General features: G+C 43.3%; 1 protein-coding gene across 2 annotated transcripts in view; it reads right to left on the reverse strand.

Annotated features, from left to right (window-relative positions):
* Nucleotides 1-6,404: 6,404 nt before the first annotated feature.
* Nucleotides 6,405-20,819, reverse strand: part of HSDL2 (hydroxysteroid dehydrogenase like 2) — a 58,462-nt gene continuing 44,047 nt past the window's right edge. For both annotated transcript variants that reach the window (XM_040361237.1, XM_040361228.1), the window contains exons 8-12: nt 16,506-16,700; nt 13,830-13,901; nt 12,555-12,677; nt 8,877-9,005; nt 6,405-7,036 (exon numbers count right to left, since the gene is read on the reverse strand). In XM_040361237.1, coding sequence (XP_040217171.1) covers nt 6,924-7,036; nt 8,877-9,005; nt 12,555-12,677; nt 13,830-13,901; nt 16,506-16,700 — 632 coding nt within the window. In that variant the 3' untranslated portion in view covers nt 6,405-6,923. The remainder of the gene's footprint in view (nt 7,037-8,876; nt 9,006-12,554; nt 12,678-13,829; nt 13,902-16,505; nt 16,701-20,819) is intronic.

Below are 20,819 nucleotides of genomic sequence, written 5' to 3' on the forward strand. Positions count from 1 at the left end.
ACACAGATCCCCACTCCACCACAGATCCCCACATCAGACCCCACTCCATCACAGATCCCCCCATTACAGATCCCCCCTTCACCACACATCCCCCCATCAGACCCCACTCCACCACAGATCCCCACCATCAGACTCCACTCCATCACAGCTTCCCCCCATCAGACCCCACTCTATCACAGATCCACCCCCATTACAGACCCCACCCCACCACAGACCCCCACAGATCCCCCCATCAGACCCCACTCCATCACAGATCCCCCCTATCAGACCCCAATCTATCACAGATCCACCCCCATTACAGACCCCACTCCGCCACAGATCGCCACTCCGCCACAGATCCCCACTCCACCACAGATCCACCCCCATTACAGACCCCACTCCACCACAGATCCCCCCATCAGACCCCACTCCATCACAGATCCACCCCCATTACAGACCCCACTCCACCACAGATCCCCCCCATCAGACCCCACTCCATCACAGATCCACCCCATTACAGACCCCACCCAAGCACAGATCCCCCCATCAGACCCCAGCACATTGGTGTAGTGAGTAGCACTTTCGCCTAGCAGCAAAAGGGTCGATGGTTCGAATCCCGACCACGACACCATCTGCCTGAAGTTTGCATGTTCTCCCTGTGCCTGCGTGGGTTTCCTCCGGGTACTCTGGTTTCCTCCCACACTCCAAAGACATGCTGGTAGGTAAATTGGATCTTGCCCAAATTGGCCCAGTATATCTGTGTGTATGACTGTGTGTCCCAAGCGTGTCACGATCCTCGGGGTAAAATGACCGCACCAGCCAAGCAGACACTGGCTGTAAAAAGCGCCCAGAGGCGATTCAGTTCGCATGAGTAGCGCTATACAATTCATTCATTCACTCCATCACAGATCCCCCCATCAGACCCCCCTCAACAACAGATCTCCCCCATCAGACCCCACTCCATCACAGGTCTCCTCCATTGCAGATCCCCCCCATCAGACCCCACTCCACCACAGATCCTCCCTCTACCACAGATTTCCCCCCCATCAGACCCCTTTCCATCTCAGATTCCCCCATCAGACACCACTCCACCACAGATCCCACTCCATCTCAAACACCCCCCCCCCCCCATCACAGTCCTCCCTTGATATTATGGAGTCAGACTGCCCCTTTCATCAACGCAGCATTCTCTGACTCACTCCCCCTCCCCACACTGCCCTACCTTATTCACAGCCAAGAAGCACTCATGGCAGGTCCAGACAAAGGGCGGGACTTTTCAAGTTAATGGCGGGTGATTGGTTGCTGGGACTGCCCCATTGTCTCTAGCAACCAATCACCTGCTTTGTAACTTGAAAAGTCCCGAACTTTGTCCGGACCTGCAGCACTGCCAGGCTTGTGTGAAACTGTGAATAAGGTGTGTGGGGAGGGGGAGTGATGCGATGATGTAAAGAAGAGACCTGCCGCCTCCCATGTAATCAATGATGTTAGCGGCGGGCAGGTGAGAGCCGGCAGAGGGGAGAGAACACTAATTTAGTGATGCCTGATATATATATTTTGTGACTACAGTGCTGGGAGATCGCTGGGGGCCACAAAAGATATATATGTCCAGATAACCAGGCGGCCGTTCAAAACCGGAACGCGGGCCGGACTTTGGACATGCCTGGTCTATGGGAATGTTTGACCATTCTTCCAGAAGCGCATTTGTGAGGTCAGGCACTGATGTGGATGAGAAGGCCTGGCTCGCAGTCTCCGCTCTAATTCATTCCAAAGGTGTTCTATTGGGATGAGGTCAGAACTCTGCGCAGACCAGTCAGGTTCCTCCACCCAAAACTCGCTCATCCATGTCTTTATGGACCTTGCTTTGTGCACTGATCCAAATCATTTGGTGGGGAGGGATTATGGTGTGATGTTGTTTTTCAAGAGTTGGGCTTGCCCCTTAGGTCTACTGAAGGGAACTCTTAAGCATACCAAGACATTTAGGACAATTTTAGGCTCCCAACTTTGTGGGAAGTTTGGGGATGGCCCCTTCCTGTTCCACCATGACTGCTCACCAGTGCACAAAGCAAGGTCCATAAAGACATGGATGAGTGAGTTTGGGGTGGAGGAACTTGACTGTCCTGACCTTAACCCAAGAGAACACGTTTGGGATAAATTAGAGCAGAGATTTTCATCTCAGAAAGTGGAATGAATACTGACCATTTTACAATCAGGCTTGGATCTACAATTGAACCCGAGTACTCTGAAGGATCCGATCTCAGCACTTGTCACCTTGTTCCGGTGACTGATAGCCTCCTATTCTTCAATTAAAACCTTCATACAAGGTGGGTGTTCTGGCCTCATCAGATGCTAGCTTTTAGTGTAAGGACCTTCAGGCCCCTCTCTGAGCTGCAGGCAGTATGTAGGTATTTTATTTCTGTTATAGTTGAGCCTGTTAGTGATTTGCTTGCCATGTTGCTCACTGCTCAGTTAAACTGCTTTTAGATGTCTCATTTTCTCTGAATCCCTTTTCCCTCAGTTAATGAGAAAATTGGTTCACTAAGGGACACAGGTTCCACCCTTCTGCTCCTGGTTTTGCTTGTTACAAAACTGAGGCATGCTGGGAGTGAAAGGGGTTATACCAGGCTGGGGACTGTTTTTTTGTTCTTTTATCAGTGTTCAAATCCTCTTCTAGGTTGCAGTATAACCCAATTGCCTATGAATCCTGTGCTCCTCAAGGAACTTCCAAGAAATAATTTTACAGTGAGAACAAAAATCCAATTTTGTCCTTAAAAAACAGTAACGCAATCACAAAATGGCCCTGTCCAAAACTAGTTCCAGTCCTGCCTTTGTCCAACTACAAGCAACTTTAAACACAACTCTGGCATTACAACTCCTTCCTTCCCTATGTATACTGGAAGCTTATGATCATTGTCCTGTATGCATAGCCACAAGCTCCTCCAATCCTGCCTCTTGTACAACATCCCCTTGCCACGATTAGCTTCTGCTCTGTCCGCAACCAGTTCTGCTACTTCCTACCATCCAGCCATGATCAGCTGCTACTCAGCCTCCTAATCCCTGGTCCACTCCCTGTCTGATTTCTCTCTCTTTAATCCTTGTTGCTTTACAAGTGATTTCTCTAAATATTCTCCCAATGGTAGAAAGTCAGGTGCAGCTTCTGTGTCTCATCCACCACTCAGCCACAATCATCATATCCTCTGCCCACCTGACCATGATGAAAACCCAGTCAACTTTCTCTCTGAGGCCAGGTTCACACTTGTCCGACAAACGCTCCGACATTGGGAGCTAATGTCGCACGACGTGTGAAAATCAATGTTTCCCTATGAGAGCCGTCTTAACTGGTCCGACACAAGTCGGTCCGACTTTGAAAATGCTCCCTGCACTACTTTGGTCCGACATTGATCCTAGTTCAGCCCATTGAATATCATTGAAGTCGGATCAAAGTAGGAGCCTTGTCCTTACCATCCGACTTTTGACATCTGACATGTGATTACAGCAGCAGTAAAAGGAATTTATCTCACTCTGGGATTGTTTTGATTGGTCAAAAAACAAGTCAGACTATCACAAAGTCGGATCAAAGTAGTATCCTGTTCATGAAAGTCGGATGGATGTAGGATCAATCTCGCAGAGCAAAGTAGGATGAAAGTCATGTAGTATAGTGTGAACCCAGCCTCAAAGGTCCAAAATCTTCTCTCAATTTATTGGTTCGGGACCAGACTCCCTTAGGGCCGGTTCACACTACTGCGATGCGAGAACCCTGCAAGTTCAAATTGCCCTATGCAAACTGCTAGGAGTGTCAGTTAAAAGTTAATGACACCCCCAAATCAGTTTTCATATTGCAGTGCGATCTGCAAACTCAGACAGAAATCGGTTCAGATTGGAGTAAATCTCTGACATCGCACCAGTGTGAACCGGCCCTGAGTGTATCTGCTCATTTGAGACTCCATGCCTAATCGTACCCTCTCAGTGATATACAACATCCTTGTGTGTTGCGCAAATCCTGATTAATCTTCCTGGTTATACAGACCGCTGGGCAACAAAACGTATCCCATCAGAAGGCCCGGGATAAATCCTTTATACTTACTCACCATTTATCCTTAGCCAGTGGGGCCCATGAAACCAACTTCAAATTACCATCTAGGTGGTGCAGGAGCTTGACTTTTTTCCCCAACATCATCTGTCTGTGACTGATCTCTGCTGGTGTTGTCAGCAGACTCAGGGTACCTTGACCCACCTGTTCATAGGTTCTGAACCTCAACCTTGGAGATGTACACAAAAATCACTGATGCAACCATATCAATCTCTCCCCAGATTGTACTGCTCTCCGTTATTCCTGATACTCGCAAACATATTAAGAAATTATGACTTTCCTAGACAGTTACCTTGCGCCACTGGAAATCGACACAGGCTCCAACTCTTTTGGAATGGGTTTCTGAGATGGAATCAATGTAGGCTCCTAATGCAAGTGAACTGGGCCACCTTTGATCATTATCACCAAACTTGGGTTTCATGGAAGGTCTTTCCACTTTGTCAAAAATTGAAAGATATCCTCATAACACGTTGAAGTGAAATCAATCTCCCTCCTTTGTTGTATATATTTTTCTCTGGGTGCCTTGTTTTTTTTTTTTGCCATTTTTCCTCCCCCCTTTTTTTTTTCGCTATTGCTTGGTCTTTTAGAAAAGATTTCCCTTTTTCATCTTTTTTCTTTTTTTGCTGGATAAATTGACTTACCTTGTCATTTATCTATATGTGCTCCTATGTGGAGTCAGTTCTGTTCTCCGACCTTTACATGCGGTCATTTTTGTGTACAGAATAAGTGAAATGATTTTCTTCTACTTTATGTAAGTGTTGTTATAGGTAGGATTTGTTATCTATTAGCTCAGTATTTTGTTTCCATGCGTTGTTTATATGAAAATCTTTTAAATTCTCTCTCCAGTATCTGTCTCTACTTTGACGCCACTGATCTTTCAGGTTTATAATTTTATGCACTTGTGTATTAAAAAAAAATTCACATTTTGGTTGGAACTACAGTACGCCAGTCTCAAGTGAGCAATATGCATATTCTGACAGAGATATTAAATGTGTAAATATATGCAAAAGCTAAAAACACCAGGACAGGGCACGTGCGTCTACTACTACAGTCCTACTCTATTTAGAGCGATAAACTGCAAAATTACTCAGACTTAGGAAAACAATAGACTACTTATGTGTAAATACCAATTACAGCAAACAAAAATGGAAACCGTGCAACCAAGTCTTAACTTACTGAGTGATGTGCACTGGTAGAGGCAACCAATCAAAACCAAACACAAATTTTTCTAGCACAATAAAAACAAATGCAAATAGGGTTGTCCCGATACAGAGCATTTGCACAAGTACTTGTACTCGCACAAATGCTCCCGATGCTTCCCCCGATACTTGGTCAGCGGGCGGAGGTTTTGAGCAAAGAGGGCAGGCAGAGTTTGCGAGCGACGAGGGCGGGTGTATGCTGCTCTCCCCCCCCCCCCTCCATGCTGTGTCCCGTGTTTCCTTCCGCAATGCTGCTCTCTCCCCTAGTGATGCTGCTGTCGGCGCTCCGCATCCCCCCCCGTTTTCCTGCTGTCCTCCATGCTGTGTGTCCCGTGTCCCCCTTTTGCTGCTGTCCCCCTCTGTGCTCTGTTTCCCCTCCATGTCCTCCTCCACTCCCTCTGTCCTCGTCAGGATGGAGAGGGGAGGTAGGAGCCACTAAATCTGGCTCCTACCTGTTCTGAATGAACAGAGTCAGTGATCACTGACTCTGTCCATTCACATAACTGAGCATCGTAACCTGTGTTTACGATGCTTCAGTTTATGAATGGAGAGGAGCCGCTGTCTCCTGTCCATTCATTTTAGCTGAGGCTGCTGAGAAAGGGACTGGGAAATCTGTGTCCTTAGTCCCTTTCTCTGTCTCAAAGGTGAGATGTCAGGGGTCTTTTAAGACCCCTGACATCTCACCCAAGCCCCCCCACAGTGATAAAAAAAAATAAAAAAAATTGCAATAGATATAAATAAACAAAATGAATTGTAAAAAAAAAAAAAAAAAAAACACACACACACACACTGACACCATCCACCCCCCCCCCCCCTAAAAAAAAGAAGAAGAAAGCATCAGAAAAAAACATAACAAAAAAATTGTAAAAAAAAATAAATAAATACTGACACATGTGCCACTGTCACATGACATTAAAAAAAAGTATCGGTAATCGGCGAGTACTTGAAAAAAAAAAAGCATCAGTACTTGTACTCGGTCCTAAAAAAGTGGTATCGGGACAACCCTATTTTAAAACAATTATTCTCTTTTCAATTTACAAACCATTAGATAAATACAGGTAAAAATATATGGGAATCGATTTGTTAATGTACTCACCTTCTAGTATTAATAAAAAAAACAAAAAAAAAAAAAACAATAAAACATTTTTAAACTTTATTACTCTTTTATTGTTTGAAAAGTTCTGTATAAAATGTACAAATTATCTCAAATGTGCACCACTTAAACATTCCTTAGGTATACAAACCCTTATGCATTACTGGTTGCTCTGGTGTTGAATATGCCTTTAATTAATTTTACTTGTTTTCACCTACTGTTATATACTAGTAAAATGCATTGAGGCTTAGTAGATATAAAATGTTGTATATTCTATTTGTGTTTCGTGGAGTCAATATTATACAATAGCTTTTGCTTATTTAAAGGCATTGATTTTTGAACCATGTCAGTCAGTTCACATTTTTAATAAGGCAACATCGCAATCAGATTACATGCAAAGTGAAATTCAGATCCTACATCTGCATGAGGTACATTTACCAATTACAATATTTATATTTATATTATGATATAAAATCGTGCTTTAAGTGCATAACTATGCCAAAACTTCCAGCAGACCCTTTTTTCAGGATTGTGTCTTTAGTGTTAACATAGATGTTTCTGACAATCACAGCTTGGAATTCAGTCGGCCCATAAGCGCCTCCAGTTTCATTGCTAGAGCCATATTGCCTTTGATCTTCAGCTTTCCTCCCATGAATGCCATTGTTGGCTTTAGTTTCCCTGATAATTAAGATTAAATATATTAATTTCTTGTTCAATTTTTAAATTTTTTAAAAACAAAACAAAAATGTGGAAAAAAAAAATCAAAGTAGTAAAAGAACAAATGGTATCATAGTATGCGATGTCTGTTGAAAAATAAATTGGGAACCCAAAACAGACTGATCTTAAAGTGGATGTAAGACCTCACATATACCCAGTGAAGTGAACAGCCTCAGATGATACACAGAGATGAAACAAATCTCCCTACATACATTTACATGTATATCTTTAGAAAGTTTTATATATCCTTTAGAAAGTTCACATCCTGTTACAGATTTTCTCTTCCTGTTCAACACCGAGTGTGATGTCTAGGCATACAGCCAAGACAGCCGATTGGAGGAAAGGCACACAGCCCCACTTCACATTGGCAAAGGAAGGAAGAAATGTGCAGAGCTTTGCTGTGAGATGACAAGCTGTCTGCTAATCTATTTATAGAAACCTCCCACAACACAAATTTCAGGCTGCTTTAATCTCCTTGTCAGAAGTTCTCAGGCTGATAACAGCTACGGAGCAGAAGAAAGCTACGGGACTCATTGCTTTGGAGAGAGATAAGAAAACACTTGCCCAGCTCAAATTTCATGAATCGGGTTTACATCCACTTTATTTCATAAATAGCTAGATGTGCACACTGTATAATTAATTTAAGAGCAGCTTATCAATGCAAGAGGTATAGGCTTTCCAGGGATTATACATCTTATATTTTTTGATTTAATTATTCATCAAAATAAATCAAAACCTGTTTAACATCAATCTTGATGTGGAGGTGGGTGAGTTATATTTATGAAGGCATTAAATATTGTCCAAGTACAGGCATAAATCAGGATGCAACAAAATCCATACGGAACAACCTCGTTACCAATAAGCGATATCCCAATCAGCGAATTATATACAAAGTGGCACATACACACAAATATAAATAAATGAATAATCAGCATTAGAAACTTTTCCCATCAAGTCAACTTATTCCTGCGCATATACGCCACAGCTAGGTAATACCAATGGTGGCTTCCAGTGGTTCTACAGATTACTCCCGGCAGCAATGAATAAACCTGCAGTGCGCAAGCTTTGAATTTAGAGTACAAGAGCTCTTTCAAATGCAAAGCTGTGCTGCACAGTGAAGATTGCGGGATCGAGGAAGAAGGTATTCCTCCAGGTGAGCTGTATTCAGGGGGGCATGCCTTAAAGAAAACTAACTAAAAAGGTACACGTGTCCTTGAAGCATAATGTTATAGTCACATGCTCAGCCATTTGTATATGCTTATAGGTAATGGAAAAACACAATTTTTTGATACTCACTGTAAAATCCCTTTCTTGGAGTTCATTGAAGGAAACAGCTCAGTATCTTTCTTGACTGAAGGATTATAGTGCTACAAGTGATAGGCCAAAGGATAGGCCAAATGGCAGTGCAACACACTGGAAATGATCACCTGTCACTGTCCTACTCCTTAAGGTGGTGCTATAATTCTATGGTCAAGAATGATTCTGAGCAGAGTTATTCATTGAATGTAAGAAAAAAACATGATGATATACAGTTTTTGTCAGCGCAGATATGGAAAAGATGAGGATTTTGTGTTTAATACCACCTTAATGAATACATTTGCCCATACTAAAAGTGCAACATTGGCCCTGATGTCCAGAAACTTGGGAAAGGGAAATGTGTTTTGCCAGCAAAAACCAACTGCTTGAATCCATCAATTCTCACACACAATGAAGTGGATTGCTACAGGCGGCCTTTTCCCTAACCACAGCTTTACACATGGGGTTCATAATGTGTATCATTTTAGTTATCATTTTTACTAACCTGTAAACATTTTCACAAAGTCTTCGCTGTCCAAGCTCATCACCACATCAGCTTTTATAGGTGGTTCCCCTTTTCCAACTGCACCCTTGTCATTTTTCAGGTCCATATACCATGTGCCTTGTTCTGCCCCTGAAATTAAAGCAGGTCACAAAACGCAAATGGATAACTTAAGCTGAGTTCACAAGAACAGTTCTTTCACATATCACTTCTGCATAAATAAAAGGAATTAGGAAATTAAATACCTTTAAACTTAAGAAAATAGGTAAAAACCTATAGCCGTGCACCATGGACAAATAATTAACAATAATAATAAAAATAATAAATAGGAGCAGCTCGTAGTGAGACCGAAGTTCTGAATATGTGACAAAGAAACTTAAAGCAGAGTTCCACCAAAAAATGAAACTTCTGCTTTTCCTGGACCACCCCCCCCCCGTGTCACATTTGGCACCTTTCGGGGGGGAGGGGGGGGAGCAGGTACCCGTTTAATCCAGGTATTTGCTCCCACACATGGGTCCCAGAAGACATCAGGGACCAGTGAGGACGTACAGCGAGACTTGCGCATGCGCAGTAGGGAACCAGGCTGTAAAGCCGCAAGGCTTCACTTCCTTCCCTTACTGAAGACGCTGGCGCCTGCCACGGGAACCAAGGAAAAGATTGGCTTTGGGTGAGGACATTGCGGGCGCCCTGGACAGGCAAGTGTCCTAATATTAAAAGTCAGCAGCTGCAGTATTTGTATTAACCGAACTGACGCGCTTCGTCAACATATCGTACATCATCAGGGCTCATGTGGTCTGAGACCACATGTGGCCAATTTTAATTTAACCCAACTGTAAGTGATACTCGTTTTATAGCAAGAAACATTTTAATATACTACACCATGAAGTTTTTTTTCTCCTTTGGGTTTATGATTACATCATTGTTGGCGGATTTACTGGAGACCGTAACATTATTTAGGATACATCATTATTGCTACATCACGCTATTTGACTACCTGTAATGGGTGTCATTTTGGTCCAGTGAGTAGGATGTCTACTTGATTATCGGTGGAAGACGGCACATATTTTTCACAGAAATTCATACCTATTTTTCATTTTGTTTTTTTAAATTTTCACTTGGATTGAAGATTTGGTGGTGGTTTATGGACTTATTGTATACATTTACACATGATTTATGAGCGCGGTATGGAATATTATTACGTTTCTTTGTCACTACTTGAAATTTTAGTATTTGGGTTATCAAAGAATACAAACATGACAATGGGAAAGAAGGGTCAATCTAAAGAAAGAAAAGAAATAGCTTTTATCACCGTCATTCCCTTCAGCAGACCCAGGACTGGCATCGCAGGTGCCACTGGGTACCATTCGCTAATCTTCTCTGCCTCATAAGAACACAGAAATGACTTGTAAAACATCACTTGTGTCCGACTGTCACTTTCCCCAGTCACTGTGGCCACTCCATTAGCTTTAAAGTTGGGCAGGCAAGACAATGCCCCTAAACATTTGATAAACAACGTTTCTCAGCCCTGAAAGTGAGATAAAAAGAAACATTGTATCTTTCTGTTCAATTACAGATCAAAGGGATGAACTTCGGTCTGCAAATGAGGTCAGTTTAACCACTTAAAGACTAAGCCTTTTTTCTGACACTTGTTGCTTACAAGTTAAAATCAGTATTTTTTTGCTAGAATATTACTTAGAACCACCAAACATTATATATTTTTTAGCAGAGACCATAGAGAATAAAATGGTGGTCATTTTTGGTATTTGCGCAGCGTTTTTTCAAACGCAATATTTTGGGAGAAAAAAAAAATACACTTCAGGCTTGGTTCACACTATTGCGAATTGGATGCGAGATCCCCAGGGCAAATTTGCACAGGAGCCCTGTGCACCCTTTGGTCCGTTTCAGTTCCGAATTCAGCCCAAAATTCAGACTGAAATCGGACCTGAAACAGTGAACCAGGATGCACAGGACCCCTGCTGAGAACCACATTGGCATACAGTATGAACTGAGCCTCAATGAATAAAACAAACAAACAAACAAAAAAAAACTAAAACCATAAAGTTAGCCCAATTCTTTTGTATATTGTGAAAGATGATGTTACGTCGAGAATCGCGACCTTTATTCTAAGCAAAAAAATTGTGATTCTCATTTTATTCAGAATTGTGTAGCTATTCCTGGCAGCAATAATTATAGACCCAATATTCCTGGTTAACATTAAATTAATTGATTTGTAGAAGCCTTTAAATGGTTGCCTACACAAAATGTAGGGTATCGAAGTCCACTGCCATTCATGCCAATTTTAAAGAGGAAGTAAAGTCTTCCTCTTTAATTGTACCTATAAGGCTTACCCGTAGGTACTGTAAAAATCTCCAAAACTTGCACCGTTCAGGAGATATTTACTATATATGCTGCCGCCAATGTCATCGGCGCTTGCGCACTGAAGGAATGGCCCACTCGTGCCATTTCTTCAGGACCCGTGCCGTGACCGGCGGGCACCCACACGCATGCACGGGTGCATACTAGCTCATTCTGCCTTTGTCTTGCAGGTGTTTTTTTGGGGGAATTTTTTTGGAGGTTTACAACCTCTTTAAGGCTTGACATGTGTATCTACTTGGCACCACCCCATCTTTTATATTTTAACAGAAAATTGGGTAATATATTGCGTTTGTGTGCCCCAAAGAGGAATTTGACATATCTGTAAATTCTATACCTTGGAGTCAAGTACAGGACACAGACAAACTATTCATAAACCCTGGGTTATATGATTGTACCTTCAGGTGATTGGACACTGGGAAAACTTTTGGAGGACACACCACCTGCCCCCCCCCCCCCCACCCCACTTCGTAAATCCTGAGGTTTTGTAGCAAGCAATGCAGACTAACAAAGGAATTAACAGGCAAGTCAAAATCCCTCTTATCTTAATACAGAACACAAAGTATTCATAGACCCCGGGACATCCCCAAGCAATGGATGAAAAGGGTGGGCAACAACTAGGCAAACAGAACTGTGCCTTGCAGTAAAAAGGGTCTACATCCATTTAGCCGTGATTTCCTATTGGGAGTAACTCACCAAAAATGTAATTTTTGTTGCAGAGGATGCTTGATATCGGACTTGTATCTTAGTGTAGACTTCTGGGAAAATCATTAAGCCAATCACACAAGCAGGAAATTACATCTCTGGGGGGGGGGGGGGGGGGGGCGGGGGGGAAGGGGGTCCTGCACAGTCTGTGTACAGAACACCTCCAGGTTGCCATATTGCATTGCATATTACAGAAAATGACAGCACTGCAGATTGAAAAGGAAAGGTAATTTTTAATAACATTAAATTCACTTGACCCTCCCTTCTAGATTGTAATCTCTAATGAGCAGAGCACTCCAATTCCTCCTGTATTGAATTATATTGTAACTGTACTGTCTGCCCTCATGTTATAAAGCGCTGCGCAAACTGTTGGCGCTATATAAATAAATCTTGTATAATAATAATTACAATACGACTTGTGTCGCAAATTGTATATGCTATATTATGTTTTTTTTGTTTGCCATTTTTTCCCCACTAGTGTAGTTACCCTTTAAGTTTCCTTATTATTTCTTGATGTTCATCCACCCTTGTTTCTTTTACTACCAGTTCCACAGCCTGGTTTTCTTTTACAGCTACTTAGTGACACCAAATAGAACTTCCTACCTGAAAGTACAAATTGATAGATGCCTTGAACAGACTTTACAGCATCTTCATTAATTGATTTTCCAATGGCTTTAAATGTATCCTCCACTGGACTTTGGATGTTTGATGATGTTTTTCCCTCACCTTTAAATGCAGAAGACACAACAATATGAAAAACAATGTAATTATGTGGCTTTATGGAAATTGTAAAATGCAAATTATGCTTTTACTTACAAGCCAGATCCACAAATGAAGATGAACTCATAGAACTTAGCAAAACAAACATTCTTAAAATACCTTATACTATAAAGTATGACAAATAACATCAAATACTGAAGATCATTGGATTTGCAATGAAACTATTCTTGGGTTTTAAACCTTTAAATAATACATTGATTTGAAAATGCTATAGCCTTTCACTCTTGGTGCCTTACATGGTGTATGATAATTGGTTTATAAAAGTTGAAGTCTACAACAGTGGTGGCTGGTGCTGTATATTGGGGGGCGGCAAACAAGGCATCCCGCCGTCATCCCCCCGTGGGTGAGTCGCCCCCGCACTACAAAGCCAACCCACCCCCTGTCGGTCGGGCCCGCACTTACCCCATCTAGGCGGGCAGCTCAAGCTCCTTCCTGCAACTCCTCCTCCTCTGCATGACGGCAGCTTCCCTCCTTCTTGCCTCGGCGCAGTGGGCAATGCGATTGTTTCGCCTCTCAGGCAAATCATGTCTCACACGCTTCCTGGATTGGCCAGGAGAAGAATCAGGAAGACAATAGCGAATATTAATTCACTATTGTCACAGAACTGGTTGGGCTCGGGCACAGTGCTCTGCGCCACGAGCCCACACTTTTTTTTTTAAAGCCTCTGGCTCTAATCCCGTGCTTAAAGAAAAAACCCCATTGGAATCCGGAGGAGTTTTGGCTGTACTTGTCCTTTAAGCATAGGTCTACAATGTATCTGGGATCGGTCATAGCCACTATATCTTTAACAAGATAAACAAGGAGAGGCAGAGAATAGGACCATTTCAGACAAGTAAATTATGAAGCAAAAAAGAAATGCTAGTGTATTGTGTTTCAGCAGTAGAATTGCACAATGCTAAAAGCCTTGAAAGCCACTTCTACATTTGGGCAGTGAGACTGTACAATTTCCCTGACGTTATCACTAGTGGTTTTCTGTGTTTTATTACACAGATATTGTATATTGTTGTGTGATTGCACTCTGCACTACATTCCATTATTTTTTTAATAAGGTCATTTTTTATCAGAGTCAAAATAACCTTTCGGAATGCAATTACTTACCCAGCTCCTCCAATTTACTGGTGACAACATCTGGGCTTTCATCCAAGAAAAAGTCAGGAAGCAAAGGATGCCCTAAGAAAAAAAATGTCAAAACATTATACTCTATTCTATAATGTACACAGTTAAAATTGACACACTACAATCTGATGCTGTAGTTTTAAAGAACTATTCAGAAGATATTCCAAAGTTGTTGAAGCTGGCCATTTGTATTGTCTTTAATCAAAATTCAGAACAGCAATAGGTGGACAAAAAAAAAAAACACACAACACACATTCCCACTGGTAATCTGCATTGTTAATCCAGATCAATACGATCCATAAAGAATGGCGGCAGAAAGTGGTTTCCCTTTTCTACTGAAAATCTGACCTAATGTTGAATATATTTGTATATGTTAAATTGCATGTGTACATGTAACACGTGCAGGTATTTTTTGTATAATTCAAGATAAATGGTATTGCCTAGACCAGGGAGGTCCAAACTTTTTACAACGAGGGCCAGATTTGATGAAGTGAACATGCGTGAGGGCCGACCATTTTGCCTGACATTCTGAGAACCATTAAAATTCGGTCTAAGGCTGGATTCACACCTATGCATTTTTTAGTGCTTTTTGCATTTTGCAAATTTGCACTACAGAACGTGTTGCATAGGAATACATGGTAAATGGACTATAGTGCAAATCTGCAAAATGCACTAAAACTGCCATAGGTGTGAATCCAGCCTAAGTGTGTTCGTTCGAGCACTAATACACTGCCCAACAAGAATTCTCTTGCCTTTGTGGCTGTGTGTGGTGAAGAGATGAGCTCGGGAGTGTTATTTGGATATACCGTATTTATCCGCGTATAAACACGCACCTTCACTATAAGAGGGAACATTCAGGAAACAAATGTTAAGATTAAAAAAAAAGGAATTGTGAAGCAAAATAAGGGTCAGTGCCCATCAATGCAGCCTCACAAGTGCCATAAATAAAGCACCCACCGATGCCTTGAATGCATATTTATTGACAGTCTCTATTCTATGCTTTATCTGTCTCATGCCAGATCCTGCCTATAAAAAAAATAATCAAAGAGCAGATAAACCAGAAGCCACCAGAAATGATTTTTACCCAGCTATAAAACCAATTGAGAGGATAAAAGAGCTTCAATCAAGATCTTGTTTAAAAACATTTTTCTTAATGCATTCGTAATGGAATTACACTCTGTTTACTGACCTGTATAACTGTTATTCTAGGTTAGTTTTGTAAAAGAGGGGCAGGGCAAATGCTGCCTGTTGCAATATTTTTCAATTCTCTAAAATTTAGGGGGCCCCATTTATGCTTGAGTTGCAACATGATCATTGCATGCCTCCGCATGCTGGGGAGAAATTTAGAATGGCACCCCAATGCACTAACTCAACATTGGACTGTAGCGCACCACAATGCACAGTAACAATTTAATTTGTTGTGGTGTGCTGCACTGGAAAGAATGATGCATGTCCTTTTTTTGTCTGTTCTGGTGTGTTGGCAGCCCATTCATGCCTTAAACTGGTTGTAAAGGCAGTTTTTTTTAAATCTTAATCAAGATAAAAAGCCTTCTGTGTGCAGTAGCCCCCCTCAGCACCCCTAACACTTACCTGAGGGTCTCTCTCTGTCCACGAGTGTCTCAGCCATCCGAGATCCTCCCTCCTGATTGGCCGAGACACAGCAGTGGTACCATTGGCTGCCGCTGCTGTCAAAGACAGCTAGCAAATCAGAGGAGAGAAGGGGTGGGGGCGGGGCTCTGTGTCTGAATGGACACAGGGAGCTGTATAAATAAAGTAATAATGCGCAACCCACAAACATAAAAGTGCAGAAAAAAAGTGTACATTTGTGAAACTGAACCAGCATAAAGTCTGTAGTTAAATTTCCTGTGTAGAAAAATATATATATATAAAAATAAAATAGTCCAAAAAAATATGAACTGTTGGAATCAGATGCATAAAATCATATATAGTCCAAGAAACTTCCTAATTTCTGACACCAAACGATCAGCTTGCTTCAGTATGCTTCAGTATAGACAAAGCTCTACATCCATACAATAAGGTTGAAAACAATAGAAGTTGCAGATAAATAAGCCTCTTACCAGAGAGACGGTTTCATAGGCATGTCATCCCCGACCTGGGAGCTGTGGTTCATGCAAGCCGACAGGATCTGGCGTTCTGAACTTCAGCCAATGTCCCACTAGCACACAGCACAATGTCCTAGTCCTCATCCTCCAAGCACACAGCACAGGTTGAGGAGCAAAGGGAGCAAAGGGAGCTGTGACTTGGTTCCGGTACCCTCATAGCAAGCTGCTTGCTGTGGGGGCACTGAACAAGAGGGAGGGGCCAGGAGCACAGAAGAGGGACCCGAGAAGAGGAGGATCTGGGCTGCTCTGTGCAAATCCACTGCAACAGAGCAGGTAAGTATAACATGTTTGTTATTTTTATAGGGGGAAAAAACAAACAAGCCTTTACAATCACTTTAACACAACACACATTAAATGCGCAACATAAAACATACCAGAACTACAAAATTTGAATAGGCCCCTTAAAGTTCAGTACTGTGCAGGTTAATTTTGATCTTGGCAGACCAATTTAGAAGTAATCCTCAAAACCACATATGGAGTTTATAAAATAGACATTTATATTTGTCACGTATTTTTAACAGTTTAACATTACTACCTGGAGACACTGCATAGACATCAAAATCCTTTATTCCTTCAGTCCTTAGTAGCTCTTCATCAATTACAAAATTTCCAGTGTAGCTCTTAGGTTTCGTTAAAATGGAGTATGCAGCGTCGGCCATGATGTCAGCTGTTCTGCATTGCTTCTCTACCCCAGATCCTCCCAGCATATCCATAGCAGCTGTATGTATACCTATAAAACAAAAGTGAAACATCGGTGAGAATCTGCTCTAGCATGGGGCTGTATACTACAACTTTTACATTTTAACCCAATATCTATTGACCTTTTCTCAGACACATGTCTTGTTCATGTGCTGTAAAATAGGTTACTTTAACCCCCATGTAATATTAGATTAGTTATTAAGGCAATAAAAAAAAAAAAAAAAAAAAAAAAAAAAAAATTTATTATTTCTGAATGGCACCTAGTGGTACAAAAGAGCTGCAGATATTTCTACCCATGTATGGGCACTGTAGTTGTACAGACGTCAATCTAGTCAGTCAATCTACCGACTGACTTCTGTACAACCACCCAGTCAGATTTTCCCTGCATGATCAGCACCAAAGGCTAAAGCAGTGTATCTAATGGCGAGGAAGTCTTCCCGCTATCTGAATACAATGGAATGGGGGAATCAAGTCACTTGATCAACCCCTTGTCACTGGCAGAACAAAAGTATCGTGGGGGGGGGGGGGTCTCTGAGAGGAAGCCTGGTTTTCTTATTTTATTTTGATGGGCGATTCATTTATATCTACATAGTTCTGCTCCAAGGATACATACTGCTAATTATTTATCTAAAATCATTTTCCCTTATGAGTTCTGAAATGTATTCTGTGAGCAGAGAGGTAAACTCACCACTACTGGTCCAGAGTAAACATGGCAAACAAAACCAATATAAAAAAAAAAAAAAAAAAAAAGAAGTATACTTTTTCAGGGATTATAAACAAAACCCCCAAATTGTGACTACAACTCCCTGTAAGTGAGTTTATTAAAACAAAAAAATTCCCAGGTATAAAGAAATCCCCGCCCACCTCTTTTTTTTTTTTTTTACATGCCAATACTGTGGAAATTATTTTTTAAATGAAATTATTCTACAGGAAACTCAAGAATATAGGACAGGACAGTTGTAGTAGCTGATGAGCATACTGAATCAGCACCATAATATTCTACTTTTGAGATGAGTTATACAGCGGTAGCAATTGGGATTTTTGGTTTTAATCCACACGCGTTATAACCTAGTGCTTTGAAAGATTGATTTTTGAGAGAACACATTTTTTCCATATTTTTACTGCAACTGGTTGTATCAGTTTATTTGAGTGCACATAGACACTTAATTGTAAACAGTTACCAGTAATGCACCCTGCACTTATATATTTTGGGCAAATCTAAACTTGTGAGCATAGGCCAGACTGGGTTTTTGCCGGGTTCTCTAGACTCCCAAGGTACGTGGGCAGTACACTAGGAAGTCTGTCAAAGGAAAAGGTCCATAAGCCGCACATCATGAAGCAGACCCATTTTTGTAAATCAGAATTGATAGAATTAAGTACTGGCATATTATTTAGTAAAGTCACCGTTGTAGCCAACAAAGATAGAGAAATCCAATTACTTAAGGCTCCAAATGTCTCAAATTCATTTAAGATGGCTAGGATGCCTGTTTCTTGAGAGAAAACATAAAGCAGCAAGTCATCAGCATAGAAAACTATTTATATTCCCGGGATGCATGTTGAAGGCCTTTAATGACTCTATTATCATCACATATATGGGGACAGGAACACCCTTGACGGGTTCCATTTGCGACAGGGAAGCTGGAAGATAAAAGAACCACTGGCGACACTTGGTCTAGTATGCAACGGTGACATTTTCGCTACGAAAGAATCATTAAAGCCAATGTGTGAAAGGGTCAGTCTGAGGAAGTCCCAATCCACCCGTCCAAAAATGTTTTTTCAGCATTTATCGATTGTAGGCAGAGAGGGACACATCAGATTGAGCGCGGTGGATTAAATGCAGAGTTTTAAGAGTGTTGTCTCTTGCCTCTCTATGAGACACAAATCCCACTTAATTAGTGTGAAAAAGGGATAGGAACAGGGCTGAAAATGGTTAGCGATAAGTTTGAAATAAAAGTTTAATCACGCCATTCAATAATGATATAGGGTGATAGCTTTTCAAGTCTGTGCCGTCTTTCCCCGGCTTAACAGTAACCCATATTTGTGCCTCCAAGACTTGAGCGAGGAAAGGACATTCTAGAGAAATAGCATTGAAGACGTTTAAAAGAAAAAAGGGGATAATTCTTGCCGAAGTTGTTCATAAAATCTATTGGTAAAGCCATCAGGCAGATTTTCAATACAGGGGGGGGCATGGCCTGGACATGGCTGAGTGAAGCTGTTTCTTCCTCGAGCTCCCGGCCTTGTCCTCCCCTATAGCGGCCAAAACACCACTAAATTCGGCATGCAATCGGCCAAAAAGCGTAGCATTAAAGCTACTACCCGGGTGACCAGATCTAACACTCCGTCCGGAGATTTGCACCGGTATTTTCAGCACCAACAGCGGATATCCCCGGGAGCCAGAGCAACGGCGCCACGCGGTGCGGCGCCTGCAGTCCGGACAGAAACCCTGGAGCGCGGTGAGTGGACTCTAGCCCCAGCGACACCGGACTTGCCTTCAGGCTCTCGAGCACCACTGAGCCTCGCTGACCTTGGCATGGAATCCCCGTCCTCCTCCCCGGGGGGCTCCCCGGTGGAGAGAGAAACCCGGGCCCTGCTTGAGGCCCTCCCCACGCGGTCGGACATAGAGGCGCTGATCCTCAAATTGGAGGAGACCCACCGCCGAGACTTCCAGGAGGTGAAGGCGGACGTATCCTCCCTGGCGGAAAGAGTGACGACGGGCGAAGCATCATTCACGGCCCTGGAACAGCGGGTGTCGGGCCTGGAGAGAGCGAGAGACCAACACAGGGACACGGCGATTGCCCTACAGCTCCACCTGGAGGATGTGGAAGACCGGAGCCGCCGCAACAATCTGCGGCTACGGGGGCTACCCGAGACGGTAGATGCGGAGACACTGGAGGGGAAACTCCAGGAGCTGTTCCGAGAGGTGCTGGGGGAACCGCTGGAGGTAATCGAGATCGACAGGGCGCACCGCGCTCTAGGCCCCAGGATGGCGGATCAAGACAGGCCGCGTGACGTGATCTGCAGACTCCTCAGATATGCCCAGAAGGAGCGAATAGTGCGAGGCGCCTGGGAGCATGAGGAGGTGACGGTGGAGGGAGCACGAATCACGATCCTGCCGGACCTGTCCAGGGCAACACTTCGACGCAGGGCAATGCTCAGACCCGTATTAGACCTTGCGAAGCAACTCGGCTTTACCTACCGGTGGGGTTACCCACTGTCTGTCACCTTTAGGAAAGAAGGAATGGCCTACACCCTGATGACTCCGGTGGACCTGCCGGGACTGTTCCGGTTCTTGGGAGCTGAGCCTGTATCGGTGCCAGACTGGTTGCAGATCCTGCCGCGTGCGATCGGGAGATCGGGGCCTTCCAACTACAGAGCAGCCGCACAGCCGAGACAGCGCAGACAGAACAGACGACGGCAAAGAGCACCATCGGGAAACGAGCCGCAGGGATAGCGTGAGTAGACCCTGTATGGTGACCCATTGTTTGACCCCCCCTCTCCCTGAAACTGAATGTTAACTGCCATGACCAGACTGTCATCAGGATTACTTTTTTCCACCCGCATTGTCAGCCCTGGGTAAAGAGGGAGCGCCCATAGACACTGCTCTGGCCTGGCCATTCTCCCACTCAGAACCCACTACGGTTGTTTAATGTTAAGCGGGGGGTGGGGGAAGGCAACTAACCCCTGTAGGCCACATAAGCATGCCCGGGCTGCAGAGACCCCTTGCCCGACCTGAAGCTGGCGCTCCCCTGCCGAGGTGATGGGATAACTCGCCCTCCTGACCCCACCTGACAAGCGGGGACTCCCCCAATCTTCCACCCCACTAACGGGCACGATGATCGTGAGCAGACCCTGAATGGCGTTCCAGTGCATGACCCCCATCTTCCTGTGACTGAACTCGAGCTGCCATATTCGGGCCGGCATCAGGTTCTCTTTCCTCCCCCCGCGCCATGTCAGACCAGGGAAAAGAGGGAGCGCCCGTGGACTCTGTATTGGCCCGGATGTGTTCCCACTTTGAACCCACGCCAGTTATTTGCTATTAAGCGGGGGGTGGGGGAAGGCAACCAGCCCCTGTAGGCCACATGTGCATGCCCGGTCTGCAGAGTTTGAAATTGGCACTCCCCTGCGGAGGAGATGGGTCCTCTCACCCTCA

This window comes from Rana temporaria, chromosome 1, assembly GCF_905171775.1.
Source record: "Rana temporaria chromosome 1, aRanTem1.1, whole genome shotgun sequence".
NCBI classification, from domain to species: Eukaryota; Metazoa; Chordata; class Amphibia; order Anura; family Ranidae; genus Rana; species Rana temporaria.